The sequence below is a fragment of the Mytilus trossulus genome, chromosome 11, assembly GCF_036588685.1.
Source record: "Mytilus trossulus isolate FHL-02 chromosome 11, PNRI_Mtr1.1.1.hap1, whole genome shotgun sequence".
Classification (NCBI taxonomy): Eukaryota; Metazoa; Mollusca; class Bivalvia; order Mytilida; family Mytilidae; genus Mytilus; species Mytilus trossulus.
The window spans coordinates 39,987,166-40,009,248 of NC_086383.1; the positions used below are offsets into that span (position 1 = coordinate 39,987,166).

At 32.6% G+C, this 22,083-nt stretch overlaps 1 protein-coding gene across 1 annotated transcript; it reads right to left on the bottom strand.

The window, feature by feature from the left end:
* Positions 1-12,640: 12,640 nt before the first annotated feature.
* Positions 12,641-16,932, bottom strand: LOC134690043 (uncharacterized). Its single transcript, XM_063550015.1, has 2 exons — positions 16,556-16,932; positions 12,641-13,257 (listed from the first exon to the last, which is right to left on the bottom strand). The coding sequence occupies exons 1-2, from the start codon at positions 16,860-16,862 to the stop codon at positions 12,641-12,643; spliced, it is 924 nt and encodes a 307-aa protein (XP_063406085.1). The 5' UTR covers positions 16,863-16,932.
* Positions 16,933-22,083: the final 5,151 nt, after the last annotated feature.

The window sequence follows — 22,083 nt, forward strand, 5'->3', positions numbered from 1 at the left end:
CCGAGGGTATCACAAAGTGACAAAGTTCAATTCTTAAGGGTGGGCGAGGAGGGTCCTAATTTTTTAACGTCCTCTCCGTTCAGTTTTCAATTTAAAAGAGATCGTTAATTTGCACGGACTTTTACTACTCGGCTGTCACATGCTCAAATTAGCATAATAAGAGTAAAAGACGACTCGATTTGTCGAGTCTCAATACATGTATATATGTTAATTCAATAAATGAATTTTATTTTCATTTAATTAAATTCTATTATTGAATATATCTTTTGATCAAACATACCACTTGGTGTAAATTACCAATTAACAGAATTGACGAACAGACGCCATTCAGTACAACACATAACAAACACTGATTTTGTTTTGATATTGAATTGTCATGGCAACATTTAATCAAAATTCATTCATAAAACAACAACAACTGTTACAACAACAGTACACAACCAAAATATTTGTCAATCAATAAAATGTTGATGACGATTGAACTTATCATTGTATCACAGCTGGGCGATCCAAAGCTGGTGTACTGAAGGGCGGTCCATTCAGCAATATTTCAGAATTAGCAGCTGGGCTATCCATAGTCTGCATAAAATGAAGTAAATTTCGCCAAAATTATCAATCGGACTTTAGTACAGAATGATAATCCGCCACAAAATTTACCCATGACAATTCAGTTATCTCCAATTCTACGATCAACTTACAACAACATTTAAACAATCAAAATGATAAAAGATATTACGAATTCGACATTTATGTAACAACCAAATTTCATAAAATACATGTATTTAATCCATTAGATTACACTAGAAGCACGATTTCAGTCTGAAACGGTCATTTTGGTCTGATCACATCTTGATTGACTGGATTTACCGCTAGAGAAATTCGTCAAGATATTTCAGATCGTTTAGTCGCCGTTCAGATCGATAGCCTCATCAGGTAAATCAGTTCGTTAAGGCGTATCAAGACGGAAAAGACTGAATCGTCTAGCGGGTTGTTTAGACCCGTTAAGACCGTGTCAGACCAAAACAGACCATGGATACAAAATTACGTTCAACATGTTCAGACCCTGTTTAGATCCGTTTAGTATACCGGTTTGATAACACGAGTTGCCCCCCTTCTACTCGATAATGCATTTTAGATTAATTTGTATATATGTTTTTTTTTTATATTAGGATTTGTTTGAAGTATATTTTGATTAATTAAAAAGAAAAAAAGAAAACCTTCTGTTGATTCTTTATTTCTTTTCTTGTTTTGTCGAGGAACTAATAAATTATTCGTCTATATATGTTGTTTATTTTTTAATAAATGTTAGTTTATATAAATGTATATTGGTAATTGAATGCAAGGACGTATGTTAATTGTATACACACAAGAATGTATGCCATAAACCTTAAAATGTTGTGAACACCGGTGAAAATGTTTTTCGTATTTGAAGATTAGTAACGGAAAATCCTAAACGTAACCTTAAAAAATTAAGGATCCACAGAAATGCACCGGAGGCAAATTAACACATGCATATTTTTGTTTTATGTATGACATTTGCTTTAATTCGTTTTCTGTTGATATATGTCCTAGTTAACCGTTGAAGCTGTTGCTTTTTGTTTGCATGTTTATTAATTTAGTGCGATTTACTCTATTTAAGTTGGAAAAAATATTCCCGACATCCGGAAATTCGAAAAAAGACTTCTCGGATCCCGAAACCTGATCATCATACTGCATTCATTCAGTCTCTGTCGGGACAGTGTTAAAGTATCACCGTATAATATTTAAAAATCCATATGATAGGTATATTGTACTTAGTATACATATGGCGTTAACTTAAACACAATCTATTTTAGTTAAAATGGTCGAGTTCGATGGCACGTGCTAGTAATCAACCGGGTCAACAGGTAACAAAATCAATGATCCGTAACGTAAGAAAGTACATGCCTATTATATATTACAATTACTCTCATCATCATTCTTAATAGAAAGGTGCCGTAGGGCTAAACGTTAATAAAGAATTAATGAATTTGTGTATACACGTATTAGTGATGTCTGATCGTCAGTTTTTAATATACATGCTTATGTTTTCAAGTTTTTAAATTGAGCAAAAAAACATGAACTGTTCGGAAGTTTGTTAAGTATTCAAAAGAAACTTTTCGCTTCTCTACTTATATAGTTTACAGAGTATTCCTTTAAATTGTGTCAGTTAAATAAAGTAGTGTGTATTTGTATTCTATTTATTTTGCTAATTGTATCATTATAATATTCATTTTGTATTTCTATATACTATATATACTTTAAGTTGTAAAAGTCCAGTGGCAAATATTTCATGCATTTTCAGGACCAGCTGTAAGTTGAAGACATATATGGAACTCACCGGTGTAGTTTTCACGTGTTATAATAGATAAAAGAATAATTAATTTCTAAAATATCGAAACATAAAGGAGGCAAGGCGCATGGAATACCCGCACTTATCCGTTCTTTTCTCTGTTTTGTCTTAAAAAAATAATGATATTTTTTTTATTTTTTTTTATGTTTATATAATTTACGATAACTGCGGTGTATACGTGCTGTCAGACGAAAGATAAATATGTGCCTTTTAAATGTCTTTTTTACCATGGATTGCTTGCTTTCGTCGTATTGAATGGAAGCTGCGCACTAACTTAAAGTACTAATTCTTTGGCGTATAACGACCAACCATGATGTGAACAATCTTCTAAAGATTAATTTTGAAATGTCTGACATTGTAAAGTTCGACTGCAGTAAAACTTGTAAAATGCATTTTTTTGCACAAAAAACACTTCATTTTGTTATAAAAATTTTGGTTCGATAAAACCTTTTTTTTCATACATTTTTTGTTCGATTTAAAGCCAATGTTATCATTAACTACGTTTCAATATTATTTTACAAATACTTTATCATATTCCATCCAACATAAGAGACTAATTTTTTCATGTTTTAAAAAATCAAGGTGTTGCAATACTTTTTTCCATGTGTATATATGTTTCTGCATGGGTGATTTGTACAGTTATATAAATACAGATTTAATGTTTTTACAAAATGCATTCATTTACACGTAATGAACGAATTTGGTAATTGTCATTGTTTGTCGGGAATACACGTACTTGTAATAATTATCCATTCATTTGACTGTTTTTCCCCGAGGGCTAATCATAACCTATGCCATACGGCATGCAGAGATTACTAGAATAGTTTGAAAGGGTTTTAAGCTATTATTTCGGGCGATATCTATTTTTGCCAAAAAGTAACTCATTTGCGCCACAACTTAATTGCGCCAATACTTCTTTGCGCCACTTAATTTTCAAAACTATAGGTATCATTTGCGCCAATAAAATAATCATCTAATTGCGCCAATTTTTTTTTTATTTATATAAAATGACTAAATGATTGACTTCCCTCCTTCTTTATCCGGGCTTGGGATCGGCAGTTTACCGACTGGCGGAGTTAAAGTCATTTTAATAACAAAAAGTATGCTGAATTCAAACATTCACTTGTATATATATACACAGTTACACCTTAAAATGTCTCTGTACATCATTGAACTAAAGGCTGGTATTTGTAGTTGAGAATAGACACATATATAATGTTCTATCTTGAAGCCATGCATGTATAGTATAAAGTTGTTTGAAATATTTTGGACAAATTTTATAGATACCAGCAAAAACTTCCTCTGAAATTGTTCACAGAAATTTTAAATTTTAAATTAGCTTCGCATCCTAATAAAATGATCCCGCTTTTTGGATCGTTACACAAAACAAAGTCATCATCTTTGTTTGTAACAACACCAATAGCATCCGCTATTCAGTGAAATTCTGCTATAGGTTAAAAAATATTTACAGGTAAATATGGTGCAATTTCATTTAATTAATTGGTAAAAAATAAAGGTTCCGTCGTCAGCATTCACGCCGACTAATTCAGCATTTAGGTTCAGTCTGTGGTTAAAGTTTTGTTTTACATCAAAATCGTTGTCAAACTAAATGGAATTTCGGGAAATTGGGACATTGGCTTTTTATGTCCAAAACACAGTATCCAGGGGAAAATTTTGCATATAATTATTTTCATTTTTCCGTATTTTACTACTAGATGGACTTCGTTTTTCCTGAACAGTTAATTTCATGTTTTGTCTGAGGTTAAAGATTTTTGTGCAGCCATCAATAACCGGTTTTTTCAACCGTACAGTTGCAAGTTAAATGCATATATCCATGCAGGTCAAGATCATGATAATGATAAATGAATGTTGAAACTATTTTGTTCTACATGGCGCTGGACTTTCACTCGTTTGTTCAAAATGCAACAGTCAGACTGAGAGCATGTATATATCTTATAAGTGGGTGTGGCTTTTTTCCACCTATTTTCAAACTTGAAAGGAGACCTCTTTCAGCGACACGAGTCTGGAACATGTACATGTGGCAGTTGCAAGTAATAGCTATATAAATATAAAAGAGAAGATGTGGTATGATTGCGAATGAGACAACTGTCCAAAAGAAACCAAAATTACACAGACATTAACAACTATATGTCACCGTACGGCCGTCAACAATGAGCAAATCCCATACCGCATAGTCCGCTATAAAATGCATTTCAAAGATACTATAATTAGAATGAAAGGTTATAGAGTATAACGTACTTACAAAATATGTCATCTTGTAGAATGTGATTTCACAAATATATTATTTTCAAATTCGCAGTCCAAGTCAACGTAAAATCAGTTACACACATTTTTCATGCTACAAATCCATTTCAACAATATCATTTCAAACACACACTAGCTTGCCTTTTCATTAATTCAAATAATACAAATTCAGCTAAATTTTGTTTATTCCCATCAACAGAGAAATCTCACACTTATCCTAGACGTTAATAATACTCATGCACTTCAATTTTATTAAACAATTTATTGATACGGATGACAACACTTTAAAAATACGGTTACATCAGGGTGTAAAAAAAGTGAATTTGTCTTAATTTGAATTCAAAGATAGATTAAACGGTAGCTTTAATAGTGAAATGTACTATTTTTTGAAGACTCGCCTAAATGTATGTTGCATAGATGTATTTGACCCCAACAATTTTATTAAGATCATGCTGTAAATTATATTTATAAAACCATTCATTTGTAAATACCGCATATATCTGCTCACTGTTTGAATATAGAAACTTGTCGATTTTATAATATTGAGACATATCCGAGATTTTGTAATATGTGTGATAAACAAGTAATTGAAGATGAATATCATTTTATTTTATTATGTGAAAAGTATAATGAACTTCGAAAGAAATTTATCAAACCATATTGTTGGAGGAAACCGTTGAGTCATAAACTTTTAAGACGATCAATGCATTTGAACGGGGACATATAGTTGGAACTCGCCCCTTTTTTTTGTGATCGGTTGGGACCCCAATACAAGCTCATAGTATTTTGAAGCATTTTTGAAGTATTCAAATATAATAAACCAGAGACATATATAACTTGTAATTTATGTCTCTAAATGGACGAATGATAATTTTTACGAAAAGAAAGAAAAAGCAAGTCTGTCCGAAAGGTGATTGTCTATTTGATATTTAAAAGAAAAATGTATAACTATAGTGTGTTCATTGTAAACTTAAACCATAATGCATAGAATTGTCTCTGCATGTTTATAACAGTCACAAGTCACTTCTAGAATTAAAGGTCAGCGATCGATTAAAAATTCGTGCAATTATATTTTGTCAAAATTTTCCAGAACACGTTAAATTTAATATCAGAGCCATATAATACATGTTTTATATCTTTGACTATTATGCTAGTAGACTAGTATAGTTTTCTCAGGTTATATTCTCCGTTGTAACGTCTTGTTTTTTTCTCTAACATTTTAGAATAGTATAAAGGGACCACTTCCGAAAATAATCTTTCAAAATGCAAATTTAAAACTTGTATGTCAAATAATTTGACCACATGACAAAATTTTTTACAATAAACATTGGTCACGCTCGACAGATTTCGATATGAGACAGTCACACGTGCCGTTACAATAGCCAGTGTACACGCATCAGCGCACACATGTATGTCAAATAGGTCTGATTGGAGGAATATTTCCGAAAACACGCCTACCTCAAACTAATACCCAATCAAACGCCTTTTACCAGAAACTTAAATAATACTTGGAGATTTTGTTGCGTATTCAACATTTGAAAAAGTTTATAAAACTCTTTAATTCGAGCTTAGAAGCAAAGAATATGCCCGAAATGCAAGTTTCCCAATAAATTTCAGCTATCTAGTGATGAAAATAAAAAAAATAAAAAATACAAATTAAAAGTTTTTCGAGTTATATAACTATAAGTATTTTATCTGGCAAGAACAGCCCAATTTAGCGGACAAGCAGTCAAGTTATTCTTTTTGCTGTTACTGAATATACCAAGAAAGAAAATAAATCCCGATATTAATTTGAAACTTTGTTACTGAATACTTTTCCAAGAAAATATTCACATCTCTTGGTAACATGCATGTCGGAACAGAAAATTCTCTTGGGACGTCCAGTAGCATATATATAACGTGCATGTTGGAACAAAAAATTTGGCATACAGTACTTCAGAACGATGTTCACATTATAATACATTATACTAAGAGAGGGCCCGCTCCAGTCACGGTTCAGTGCTTCCCTATATAAGCAACCAATGTTTTTCCCAAAAAGGGAGGAGGCAAAATGCATGTTTATTTATGTTTAATTGTCATTTTGCTTATTTTCTTTGGTTACAACTTCTGACATCAGACTCGGACTTTTCTTGAATTGAATGAATTTTAAATGTACGTATTGTTATGCGTTTACTTTACTACATTGGCAAGAGGTATAGGGGTAGGGTTGAGATCTCATAAACATGTTTAACCCCGCCGCCTTTTTTGCGCCTGTCCCAAGTCAGAAGCCTCTGGTCTTTGTTAGTCTTGTATTATTAAATTTTAGTTTCTTGTGTACAATTTGGAAATTAGTATGGTGTTCATTATCACTGAACTTGTATTTATTTGTTTAGGGGCCAGCTTAAGGACACCTCCAGGAGCGGGAATTTCTCGTTACATTGCATTGAAGACCTGTTGGTGACCTTCCGCTTCCTCTTCGATACATTCCCCATTTCCATTCTCAATTTGATTTCTTTCTTATGTTCAATGTAAAAATGTATATAATTTTAAATTGCAACTATCTATAGTTCCGTAACTTTCTATCAAGGCGTATAAAAGAATGGTCGTTAAGTGCGTATATATATATTTTTGTTAAATCAATTTTTCTTGTATGTTTCAAACTGGCCTTCACTTTTGACAACGAGTACTTAAATTTCCCCAAATTTACCATTGGAAAAAATGTGTAAGCAAATTTTTATTTTATCAAATCTCTTTTTTGGAATTATTTAAATTTTTATGAATAATATTCTTTACACCAGAAATGTTATTTATAAACAGTAATGACTAGTGTATCACTATCGGACACGCAGGACAGAGATGTATATTATCAAATGATTACCTATGCACGAGCCTATGCACCTGAAAGTTTAAAATGGAAAGATTCAAGTTTTCGGTCGTGTACACTGACAGAAGTGAAATGATGCATGAACTTGCAAGTCCGACAGGAAATCGCTTGAATACCTGGAGGTGTCACCTGCCAATACATCTGGGAGTAATACCTTTAGCCATGCTAGTGATCAGACAAGGGAAGGTCTGAATTTATTTAAATAAGTTTATTACATAAAAGAATTATGGACAAATTAAATTTTTGAAAACAATTTTCACGGAACGTCAGGGTAATACTTGTACAAGACATTAGTTAATTTTATTTACTTTACATTAAAGTAAATAAACCCAATTCAGGAGCCTGTTATTCAGTGGTTGTCGTTTGTTTGTGTGTTACATCAAGGATTTGTATAGTGAGACACTATACAAATCCTTGGTTACATATTTGTTTTTGTTCATTTATTCTCGTTTGAATCGTTTTACTTTTTCTTATCTGGGCCTTTTATAGCTGACTAGGCGGTATGGGCTTTGCTCATTGTTGACAGCTGTACGGTGACCTATAATTGTTAATGTTTGTGTCATTTTGGTCTTTTGTGGAGAGTTGTCTCATTGGCAATCATACCACATCTTCTTTTTTATATTTAAATAGTCTCCCCTTAATTTTTTGTCTGTAGTGTTTTTGTTGATTGCTGTTTATCACATATTTGTTTGTTTGTAGCTCATGTATACTAGTATAAATCAAGATGTCATCACTGTTGGGTTTCTCGTCTGAATTGTTTACATTAACTCTGTTAGAAGCCTAGCTCTTCCCAAGCAGAGCCATTTATAGGGTGCTCATCATGAAGTTTAAGTTTTTGGTCTTTGCTGAAGGGTGTGCAGTGACCTATTATATAGTGACTAAAAAGAAAATCACTTAGTCTACATGGTTTATAGTTTAAGTTATGAAAGTCGTCTCATCAAAATTCATACCCAGTGGTGGATCCAGGGGGAGGGTTCAGGGGGTTGGAACCTCCCCTTTTTTGGACGATCATGGAATGGGGACATATAGTTGGAACCCCCCTTTTGTCTTTGGTTGGGAACCCCCCCTTTTTTAAATGGCTGGATTCACCCCTGATACCATATCTCCTTAGGCAAAAAAAAAATTATGTTTGTTTCCAACATGTTCAATGTAGCTTACAGCTTCTGAGAAACAATTCAAATATTGATGACCTTCTGCTGTTGTCTGCTCTGTAGTCGGGTTGTTGTCTTATTGGCACATTCCACATTTCCAGTCTCTAATTTCATTACGAAGTATCTGAGAAACAAACCTAACCATGTTAACATTGTATTAAACTGAAATAACCTAAATCACTTAAATTATCCATGAAATAAAATTAAGGTCAGGTCAACCTAACCTGATAGACAAGTAGACCTTGCAAGGTACTCATATACAATAAAATGTATCCAATTACATGTAAAAAAATGTAACAGTATATTTTACACTCATTCACTGAACCACACATCCAGCTCTTTTAGCTTTTATAAATGTAAAGCTCTATTAAAAATAGCTTACATCATCACCCCAAGACTGTAATACATATTTCTTGCATATATACAACCAACTTTCATGACTTTCAAGTAAGGCGAGACAAAATAAATTGATACTTTGAAGTACATGTATTGTTTAATATGTTCGACTACTACATGTACTAGTATAAAATGCCAGTTTCAGAATGAACAGTAATTTAGAAGATTGTCAACATACATGTAGATTCATTCAGACTATTTGAACTACAAATGTATACAGCAAGCTGTCATTTGAGTCTAAGTCCAACCAACAACCGTGCCAGGGCTGTAAAGCTTGTCTAGGTTGGTGAAACTTCCATAATCATGCATATATGACACTAACCAATAGTGACGGACCGTGACAGACCCTCACGAAAGGTCAAAAAGGTTTAACACTCCCAGCTGGTGGTACATGAAGCCAACAGTAGCAACGCCAGCACAGAAATTCTTTTTATATCCAAATTCTTATTTTAAATGTATAATTATCCAAGGTGAATTCAGATATATATGATCATGATGATGCACTTGTAGTATTGACAATGAGCATGATGATTGTAAGATAATCACTGAAACTATGAATTTTCATTATTCCAATTTCCTACTTTTTTTCCTATGAATTTCAAGTTTGCTATTTGTTCAATTCACAATTTCCTTTTTGTCCAATCAGAACATCCCATCAACATCTTGGCATAATGCTGTTAGCTTTATCAACGTTATTTCCAATTGCAATAAGTAACCCAAAATTATGAATGAATCCACCGTTTCGCAATTTACAGCTACAGAGGTGAGGTACCGTATGAGAGTAATTTAGTGACACTATATATTTCCTATGTATATATGATATATATGCCCCTTCATAATCTTGCTGGGAATCATTCTCAAACCAATGTGATATCTTATCTACAAAAAAAATATACATTAAGAATTAAGTATTTATAACTTGTATTACATGCGACTTCTATAACATGTATAAAATTAAATATTAAGTCAATAGCATTAATACTATTTTATATACTACTGTCAATTCAGAAATTAATGTGAGGTTTTTATTATTGCAAAAAATGCGACTGAGTTGTAAACGCAATAATTTAAACGTACATTTTGTGATATTTTATATGAATTAAACAGGATTTTTCACAAAATCGTAAAAATTAAAATCGCATTTAAGTCTAAAATGAAAAATTCGCAATAATTTGCAAGCAATAATTTCTGAATTTACAGTAACTACATGTATTTGATTTGTGATATTTGTAGTAATAATAATTCAACAAATTCTTTTAATAATACTTTTTTTATTTCAAAATAGAATTTGTAGAATATTAATACATACATGACAAAGCAATGGTATGCATAGATTATAACATGTTATATTTAAGTTCTACAAAATTTAGAGCAAAACAAATCATTGATAACAATTCAGGGGCGAGTCAAGCCATTTTGAAAACCAGGACAAAGGGGGGTTCCCAATTCCAATGCATTGATCCTCAAAAAGAGAAAGGGTTCCAACCCCTGGAACCCCCCTCTGGATCCGCGCCTGCAATTTAATGAAACATGCCTGGAAAATTATCTTAAATTTCTTATCACAAAAGTGCAAAAAATTGTCGTTAAGGACGCAATGATGTCACATCATTTGGAATCAGGGTACAATATCAATATACTCTTTTATTTTCCCCGGCAATTTAGAGGTTATTGCATATGCAAACCCAAGCCTTGAAGGTATTCATAACAAATATGTGATAAATTATAATTATTGTACATCACCCACCAGTGGCTATATAAATAGGTGCATCATCATTGTAAAATACATGTGAAGATTGGTTGGTTATGAGTTATAAAAAATCCAGTGACAGATATTTCATACAAATTTTAGGACGTGACAGATATTAATACATTATTAAACATACCATACATATGAATATGTAGGGTTACTCTAGTCCAAATAATTATGACGTTTGGCAAGGCTATTTAAAAAAAAATTCTGGGACGCCTTCCTACAACGTCCTAGGAAGGCGTCCCAGAAAAAAAATAAAATAGCCTTGCCAGACGTCATAATTATTTGGACTAGGGTTACTCCATCAGGGGGTTATGTCTGGTAATAGCCCCCCCCCCCCACAACCAAGCCATTGTGAATACACACAATGGTTTAGGCAATAACAGGTGTGTATCCAGCCCTTTTTAAAAGGGGGGATTTAAACCATAGTTTATATGTACCTTTTTCAAATCATGCATTGATCTTCCAAAAGGGGGGGGGGGGTCCAATCACAGGAACAATTTTTTTTACAAGCCCAAATTCTTACTTTGCCTTTGAACAAGTTACTGTACAAGAATGTGTTGTATTAGAAAGTCAATTCATACATGTATGCACAAATGTAAAAAATGTAAACATCTTTCCTTCAAACTCTTGGCCGGATCAATGATTATTCTCATGTCTGATAGGCATGTTTTAAAATATTATTCATTTCTACTCACCAATTGTAATTTCCAGCTCAGCTTATATTGTGCTGTAGTGTCCATCTACCATCATGGCATGTCAACGAATTTGTGTAAAATAAATTGGCCATTTGAAGATGCCGACATGCGACAAGTAAAGAGGGTACGGTAACGTTAAATCGTTTACGGGCGTATTTTCCGTTTTTAATCAAACTTGTCAGATTTGATTAATTATCGTCGGAAAATGTCCCTAATGGATAGTAATTCAAATTAAACCAGCTTTCTTATGCTGTATTCATGTAATATATATAACCTGGTCTTCAAATGTACTTCAGGTACACTGGCCATTTTCTGCTATAATATTCAAACTTTATCTTTTAACAAAGTCTTCTGGTGTGTAATATTTTTTTTATAAAAGGCTCTCGAATTATAGACTAATTAAAAAATGAAGATGGAAAGTCAAACGCATGAGTGATTATTTAATACGGGTGTAAAAATGATCTATTGCGTCATCATGACAAATTTTTCACCACCCACGACAGTCTGTAATTGCAAAAACATGTATTGTAATCACTTGTAAACCTTTAATATAAAGGTTCAGGTGCTTACATTCAATGCATAAATGTTATTTCGCGGCGGTTTGTTCAGCAGTATGACTTTGAGCTACTTTTTAAAATATATACAAAACATGTTAAATAGGATGTAGTAAGAATTCAAATTGAATATTTTTTTTATTTAATTAACATGATTAAAGGGACGTGGTAGACTTTCAGTTAACATAAACCGTCTTCTTTCTAACTTTTATTTTATTTTTAAAAGGGGGGCAACCCCTGCTAAACAATGGAAAGTTTCACTCGTTTTGTGTCCAAATGATTAAAATCTGAACACGACTGGACACGGTCTGACAACATCTTGACGTAACTTTGTATCCATGGTCTGTTTTGGTCTGACATGGTCTTAACGGGTCCAAACAACCCGCTAGACGATTCAGTCTTTTCCGTCTTGATACGCCTTAACGAACTGATTTACCTGATGAGGCTATCGATCTGAACGGCGACTAAACGATCTGAAATATCTTGACGAATTTCTCTAGCGGTAAATCCAGTCAATCAAGATGTGATCAGACCAAAATGGCCGTTTCAGACTGAAATCGGGCTTCTAGTGTTATGAACTGTTTATTTTAAATTAAAGATGATCGTGGGGAAATACAACACAATGTGGATACTTTATGAATGTTTCTAGTGCTGACTGAATTTGATTCAAGAAAATATCATTTCCAATAAATGATAAATGTACTCCATCGTCAGAATATAGCGCTGGATGACGATCGTCAAAATCTGAATATTTGATAACGTATCCTCCATGTTTGAGTATATAAGATCTCACTCCCCTATTTATTCTCTTTCTTGTAGCTTCCATGGCATGGTCATCACTTGAGTAACGCCATGATCGCCTGGGAAGAATTCTTGACCATATAAGAGAACAATTTGGGAGCATGCGAGACAGAATTGCTATTGTGAATTTAACATGATATAGCAGAGCACCACATGGTACATTTCCTATGTCATTCCCACCACAATGCAATATCAACGCATGTGGAATTTTGTTGCATACATTAATGATGCTGTTAACTGTGCCAACAACATCGTCCCATTTCATACCAGATTTGCCTGCCCATCGCAAAAAACAATTATTATTTTTTAAAAGACCTAAATTACTACCTGAAGGTCTGTTCTCCGAGTGATCACGAGCACTGCATATTATTGAAGAACCAATAATCCATATTTCATTACTAAGACAAGCTGAAATTATAAGTTATTTGGTTAGCTCAATTCTTATATAATGTTTAAAGGATGCAGATTTCCAACGACCTAAAGTCATAATTTCTTCATCAGTATGACCGTTCATAGCAAAATGTGTAGCTGCTCCTATTCGAAATGAATGCGTGTTGTACTCATTTGGATTACAATCAATAAAAAAATGGTCCATTGTTTTGGTGTCTGATTGAAATAAATTTTAATAACAATCTCACCGGGCAAATATCTACTTGATTAAAACTTTCAACTATTAATGTTGTGGATAAACCCTTTTGGTCTGTTTTCGAAAAGGGAATTGTGATATATGCAGATTGTGAATGATGTGAAACATTTACATCATCATTGTTAATGACATGTTGCGTATTTCTATTAATTGTAATTTCACCGATTCTCAAAAATGCAAAAAATGCTAATGAAAACATGGATCTAAATAAAGTACATTCATATACTGAAGAGCAGACAAATAGCAACGAGTTTATTAATCGAGCTAATATTTCTACAGTTATAGGTTTGCGACTATCCACTACGCCATATAATTTGTCCATTCCTTTCAACATTTTTTGTATAATGAACGATGAAGTCAAATCAGTGAGCCCATTTATTCGTAAATAATAGCTTAAGCCTGACAAGTACACCTTAACCGTTGCAGGGGCATATCCTAATTTTGATAAATAAGCAACATAGTTAACTAAATGCGAAATACTGGGTGGCCATGTATTTCCTAAACCTTCTTTTAATCTAAATGAAACAAATGAAGTCAGTCCATTATTATACGTTTTCCATGTATTCTGAGAATTCGAGGCGTCCAATAACTTTGCTATTTCTGGTCTAAAATGTTCCAAAATTCCCCCGGAATTGTAGCTGGATGTGTATCTGCTGTTAGAGCCAGACTTTTGAATTTCTGAAATTTTTTACGAGAAATACAATCTGCAATTATATTTGTATAACCAGGAATGAACTGTGCCTTAATGTGAAAGTTGCCTAATAATGACCAATATACTATGTGTCTAACAAGGTTCATAATTCGTATAGAAATTGACGTCTTCTTATTTAAAATTTCAACCACGGCATTATTATCCGAATTAAATAAAATTTTCTTTTTTTGAAAAAGATTACCCCATAAGTAAACAGATAGTGCAATAGGTATCATTTCTAAATATGATATATCCCTGAGAACTTCAGTACCAGACCACTCTACAGGCCATTTACAAAAGCCCATTTACCTTGGAAAAAGCAGCCACACCCTTCTGTTGAACCACCAGCGCTGTCAGTAAATAGTTGTAAAACTGAATTTGAAGTCCAATCAATGTCGAGCATGTAACTAATACCGTTAAATTTGTCTAAAAACAATTCCCATACCAATAAGTCTTGATACATGCCTTCTGTGATTCTGACATAATGATGTGGTTTCTTTGCCTGGCTACTTGCCAAATAAATTCGTCTGCTAAATACTCTGCCTGCAGGTAGAGCTTTTGCACAAAAAGCTAATGACCCACACAAAGATTGTAGGTCCCTTAAAGTTATCTTTTTCCTACCTAATACCCACTTAATTTTTGACTTTAACTCCAATACTTTGTCCTCCGGAATTTGTATAAGCATTTTTTCTGTGTCTATAAGCAAACCTAAATAACTAAGTTTTGTTGTTGGGCCTTCTGTTTTTTCATGAGCAATTGGGACTCCAAGACGACAACATACCCTATCAAAACTATTCATCAAATTTTTACAATCCTCAGTATTGCTTTTACCAGCAAATAAAAAATCATCCAAATAATGATCAAGATTATCTGAATTGGACTCAGTCATGACAGCCCATTGAATAAAAGTTGAATTTTTTTCGAATAAGCAATTTAATTCTGAATACCCCATAGGCAATGATTTATCTATGAAATAATATTCATTAAGTTTAAACCCTAATAGATCAAAGTCCCCCGGATAGATTTTCAACAATCTGAAGGCGGATTTAATGTCCTTTTTCCCAATTTCAACATTTGAACCCAATCTTTTAATCATATCAATAGCATTATCAAAAGACGAATACTTTACTGTAGTAAATTTTTCATCAATAAAGTCGTTTACACTCAAATTCGGCGGAAAGTATAAGTGCGTAATCAAACTAAATCCACCCGTTTTTTTTTAGGAATGACACCTATAGGAGAACACCTTAGATTAGATATAGGTCTAGTCATAAAAGGACCAGCTATGCGACCATTTTTTACTTCACTCATGACTTTTTACCATGCCACCCCCGGATTTTGGATGACTGAATGTAAATTTTATGATTCAATCCTACATCGGAGTCCAAAATAATTTAACCTAAATCCTTCACAAAATCCCTTGCATAATATCATTGCATCATATTGATTTGGGTAATTGAAAAGAAGTTTATTTGATTCTGTGATATTGATCGGAGTAAAGCCAACACACCATATGTCCAACGGATTAATTACAGATTCTGAAAAATATAAAATTTAATTGTTAAATGTATGTGGTGCAGCCATTCGAATGGAAGGGAATCTGCTTCCTCGAGGTCTAAATCCTTGATTCAAATTCGCTCCTCTTTGAAAATTTGTTTGACTTCTAGGTGCACAATTTCTAGCACCTCTATTTTGATATGTGCCTCGGGCTGCATTTTGAGAACGAGCATATGCCTGGCTGCTATTTACTTGTTGACAGCCAGCGAAAGGGTGGGCCATTCCGCATTTCATACATAAATGGGTGTAAAAACAATTTTGACGATAACAAGCTCCCTTGAAATTATAATCATAGCATGGTCGATTACCTACACTTGTCTGTTGAATTGTATTACCCTCCGGTTCCCCATTAGCTATGACGGTGTACCATAAAATGCCATCAATGGAAGACCAAGATCTTGTAGGATTATTTGCCATTCTTAATCTAAATTGCTGGTCATAACAATAAATCTTCTCAAAAGACACTTGTGTACCTCTAATGATTGACATATAAGTGGTCAATTCACTAGCTAAATTTGGAAAACGTTGAATGAATATTTTCATATAATTTATAAATGCATCAGTCCATGACTCAATGTTTTGAATAGATTTAACTTTGCTGTTTATGTTTGATGTAATTACAAGTGAACCAGCTGCATTATCATAACTTATAACATTTTGAGGTCTGTCAACTTGGCTAATAAAATTTTGATAAAGAAGTAATGACAAATCTATAAATTCTCTACTCAACATTTTTTCTTTCAAATTTTGGGATACGTAAACATCACATTCTGATTGATTAGGTATAAGCATAGGATCATTATTTATCACACCATTTTGATTAGGCATTGGCACAGGAGCTGGTATTTCAACTTGCGCAAATGGCGCTTGTACGTTCATTGCTGGTGCTACAGGACCTTGCAAGGCAGGTTGTCTTTCAATTGGCAAAGGAGGAGCCTGGATTTGTGGAGGAAGAGGTGCTTGTACCTGTACTTCACCAACAATTGCCCCCACATCTTGATTTCTTGGTGCAGCAACTGCACGGTTTCTCCTTCCGCGTCGCCTCTCTGGTGGTTGCGCTTCAACAACGGGCACTCGTACGCGCCCATTCCCATTTCTTCGTCGACCAATTATAGGCATTTGTATAAACAAAATAGGTTAAAAATTGAAGTACTTACTAACATCACATAGCTAGTATTCTGTCTTTTAATTTGATTTATTTTTGTAACAGTTTCAATGCATCGACTTCAGTATTCATTTTATTCATATATATCAACTGTCATTTGAGCTTAATAAATTAATTCCTTATATTGTCTCTTATCTAAACATATATTTTTTATTTATATTTTTTTTTTACCGGTACATGTACATCACGAATTGTGATATGTAAAATATATAAATTATTTATGATCAACTAAACCTGTAAACATGCACCTACCTGTCTCTACGCATTATAACAGGTGTACTTTAACATTCTGCATCAAGGATAAATATACTGTGAAATTAAACATGTCTATGCAATGCATATACTAATAAAAAATATTCATTTAGAATTTCAATGCCACGTGGCTCAACCGCATATTTAATTCGACGAAGTAATAAGTTAATCTAAATATTAAAATAAAAACAAACATAAATAAAATCATTAAATCCGAATCAGATTTAAAATATGAATTCTTAAATAAACTTATTAAAACAATACTTATCTTGACAGTGTATGTAAAATCTTTCTCTTAATTTTTTAACGTCCTCTCCGTTCAGTTTTCAAGGTAAAAGAGACCGTTAAATTGCACGGACTTTTACTACTCGGCTGTCACATGCTCAAATTAGCATGATAAGAGTAAAGGAAGACTCGATTTGTCGAGTCTCAATACATGTATATATGTTAATTCAATAAATGAATTTAATTTTCATTTAATTAAATTCTATTAAAAATTAAGTTTGTTGTTTTGTACATAAATAAAGGCGTTTATTTCGCATGTGAATTTTTGGACAATTTGTTATTATATTGCTATTATAAGACATGGGTTTTGTTGATAGTTGAATGCTGTAAAGTTACCTGTAGTTTCTAGCATGCAGAAATATAACCACTGATGTAAAAAATGGGTTCCCAAATTGTTAATCATACTACATATCCTTTCATTTTAGTTTAATATTTTTCTGTCGTGGTATGATTGTATAATTTGTAACAACCTACTTTTGGCCAAAATAACTTTTTGAAAATATCATGAATAATGTAATAAACGGTAGAATTTGATTTGATTGGCAATTTATTATCTAATTGATGAAAACTAAATTGGAAAAAGCTAGATCGGATTTTACTATTCTGAATAAAATATGAGTTTGTCAACATTCATCATGACACCAAACAGACAGACAAGACAGCAAAACAACCAAAAACAAGCAAAAGAAATCTCAATTGTCAAATTTTATGTATTTGTTCTTTACATTTGTCTCTAGACACAATTGAATGAATAATCTTAAATCTTTTCAGTGATTATTACACACATATATAACTTGGATAAGTAGTCTAATTTTGTATGTTACATTAGTGAAAAGGTATGGATATTGGGAACTACGACATACGGAACATATCCGATTTCATCTGTGAAACGGATATTGTATGCTAATGTCTAAATGTGATTACACTTTGAACACCCTTTCATTGGTTTGCCGTCTCGCACAAACCAGACGCCTTATAATCAGATATTGTCTTGATTTCTGTCTGTTTCAACTTGTTCTTATAATTGTTTAATATATGTCAGGTTGTAAGTGTTTTTACATTTTTTTTTAAATGATCTAGTTACAATGTATATGTCTGTGTGTGTTGCTTTGCCTTTAGTTTTTGTTGCACTTCGGTGTTTCTGTTGTTTCGTTGTTTTTCTCTTATAGTTGACACGTTCCCCCTGGATGTAGTTTGTAACCTTTATTTGTTTTCTCCCAATCTATTTACGATTTTCGATTAGCATTACACTACGGTTGCCTTCATTTGCGGAAGAGGCTTCGGTTAGTGTTTAAATAATGTCGTACAGTGAGCTATATTTTCCAACATCTAAGTTAATTGGATTTTTTTTTAAAGTTATCTTAATGGCAATCATACATCACATGCAGTTGGTTAACATGAACCCTTTCTTATATTAAACCAATCATGTGCGTATGAGCAATTGTTTAAACTACCGAACCTTACTGAGAGAACAATAAAGAACCAAAGCACCAACAACAAAGAAATGGAACATAAAACAAGCTAAAAATTGAAGTTAATAATATTTCTGATTAAAATATAGATTATAACTGCAGTTTTTTTTTTTTATCTTGTTTTCAATTTGTAGTATTTCCGATTGATCAATTTCCATTAACTGTCAAGAGGAGAACGGTAAAGGCCATTCTAACCTAAATTTTATAGTTTTAGTTTTATAGATTTTTAGTGATTTCCGTCTTAATCATATTTTTGTCATTAATATGCATTGTTAAAGCAGGAACTCATCTTCCTTTTATAAAACTGAGAATGGCGACAGAAAATGCTTTAATGAGACAACAATCAAAAACAGAAAACTAAGAAATGGCATCACTTGAATTTCTACGCAGTGAGGGAATAAGGCTTCAACTCGCCCACAAATTGAATAGTATATACCACTGCAGCAAAATGGACGCCACACTAACATATGTTAGTTATCTTACATTTGTGACATGGTTATACTTATATAATAATATAATTGAAATACAATTTGCTGCTTACGTAATTTGAAACATGAAATGATAAACACACAAAAATTCAAAACAAGAGTAGATTTATTTCATCTTATTTCTATTTATACATATTGTAAATCTTGATATATCCGCGTTACACAATTATAGTTTATTTGTATTATATTGTTTTTTTTTTTGTAGTATCCTTTAACAACTCAATTAAATTATAATTCAACATTGATCTCTGACATAAACATGTTTACTAATGTTTCTATTTGTGTAGTTATTCCGGTTTGGTTACACAGTTTATAGTATTTGAAGTATGTTACGTACATAGCGTAAATACAAAATTTAATCCTTGTATCTATCATGAGTTTATTTACACACACTGGGTCGGTGTCACTGCTGATGGAATTTTAAATCCACGAGGATATCACCAGCCCAGTAGTCAGCATGTATGTACTGACACGAGTTATCATTGCTATGGTCATATTTGTAATTTAACTGGTTACAACACTTTTTTTAATTTTTCAGGTACTAAAAGGCTTTTCAACCGCAGGAATATATTCCCTTAGCTGTATTTGCAAATGTTTAGGAATGATGGTCATCTATATTCTTAAACTTCATTTGACTTTTTTTTAATTCAAGCTTCACGAATGAGTCTTTGATAGACGAAACGCGCGTCTGGCGGAAATACAAAATATAATCCTTGTATCTATGTTAAGTTTATTTAGCACAACTACACTGTGAAAGACAATGACAATACACGTTTTGTTTAACTAAATGATCAAAGTCTGTTCAAAGTAAGAGATTTGCAATTCGGTGGTTTTCGTGTGTAAGTTTATCATTATTTCTATTTAGTTTGTTGTGCTATACATACATTAAGCCGTTTTTTCGCATTCAAATATTTGGACAATTTGTTTATATATTGCCATAAGGAATGGGTTGCTTTTATTGTTGAATGCTGAATGCTGTAAAGTGGCCAGTAGTTTCTAGCATGCATACATATATTTTTTCTATAATTGTTTAATATGAAATATGCTGTAAGTTGTTTTCTTTTGTCAAATGACTGTACACTATAGAACAGTTTTAAATTTCGTACAGTGACCTCTAGTCTAAAATCTGAGTTAATTGGATTCTATTTAAAAATTGTTTGAATGACAATCAAACGACACAGTTAGTGAAAATGCACATTATCTAATGAAATACAGAAGCATATGTGTAGGATCAATTCGTATAGAGTAGTGAACCTTACCAAGAGGTCAATGCTGAATAATAGCACACAGTTTAACACAAAAAAGGAGAATAACAAAGCAACAACAATACATATCATTGTAAAGACGAATACCTCTGACGTAAATATAGGTTATATAGGCAGTATACTGATATGATTATCGATTTATACTATTTCCGATTGACCAATTTACTTTTACTATGAAGAGAACAAAGGAGAAGTAGGCCAAAAACTTTTCTCTTTTGCGGCTCGTCTTGTTTTTTTCCTGATTTGTAACGCTTGCTGTCTTAACTATTGTCTTTTTATTAAGGTTTTTAGTTAAAGCACCTGCTCGTCTCCCTAGAACAACAATAAATTCAACTATTAAGAAAAATAATAGAATTGAGAATGGAGACAGGAAATACATCAAAGAGACAGCAACCCAATTAAAGAACAAATAAACTCATCATAGAAACCAGGATTTAGATTGTATATCTACACCAGACTTGCGTCTACAAATGACTCATCAAAGACGATCGAATAAAAAATGTTTAAAAAGCCAAATAGAGTACGGAGTTGAAGATCATTGAAGACCAAAATTCCCCAAAAATGTTCCAAATACAGCTAAGATAATCTACTCCTGAGGGAGAAAAGCCTTATGGGTTTTTTTCAAAAATTCAAAGTTTTGTTAACAGTAAATCTATAATTATAAACATATCAATGATAACTCAAGTCAACACAAAAGTGCTGACTACTGGATTTCAAATCATATACATTTAGTTACAAATGTATTTATCTATTTTAAACACGGCAACAGTACATTCAAGTTCAAGTGCACACCATTACCTGTCCCTCTGGTGTCTTTCACTCCTCTGTTTTTCTTGTGCAAGAAAATTGGTACCGTTAATTTTATTAAACTAATTGAAGAAGGGAAGTTTGCATGATAAGACGAAATAGTGAAGACTTGTGTTGTCATTTTTTTCTGGTGCACACAGTGCCTAGATAACCATAATAAAACTATAAGAAAAAAGATAGTATTCAATTATACATTAAATACCTAAATACGTACGGTGACCTATAGTTGTAAATATGTGTGTCTTTTGGTATCTTGTGGACATACCATACCACATTTTCTTTTTTAAATTAACATTTGCATGAACACCGTATTTATAGATTATGCTATGCTTATCATCCAATAAATCTAATGTTGTATTTAAAACTTTTAACCATAAAATACATAGTATGTAACACTTTGTCTACTTATTAACATTAGCTCTAATTGGTTAATTTCTTAAGATGCTGTTTGGACGAAAATTTAACTTAAAACATTTATTTTACTCAAGGAATTAGATTTCATGCACACACATGCATGTATCATAAGTAAAAAAAAAGTTAGTAGTTTTGTCTTCACAACCATGGAATAGTTGCAAGGCTTATATAAGTTGATACACTAGATGCACG

Bases quoted from the DNA above. Each gene is read 5' to 3' on its own strand.
- LOC134690043 (XM_063550015.1), bottom strand. From the start codon at position 16,862: ATGCCTATAATTGGTCGACGAAGAAATGGGAATGGGCGCGTACGAGTG. The intron at 13,258-16,555 runs GTGTGATAAATA...TTATAATTTCAG, and splicing joins GCCAATGCCTAATCAAAATG to CTTGTCTTAGTAATGAAATA.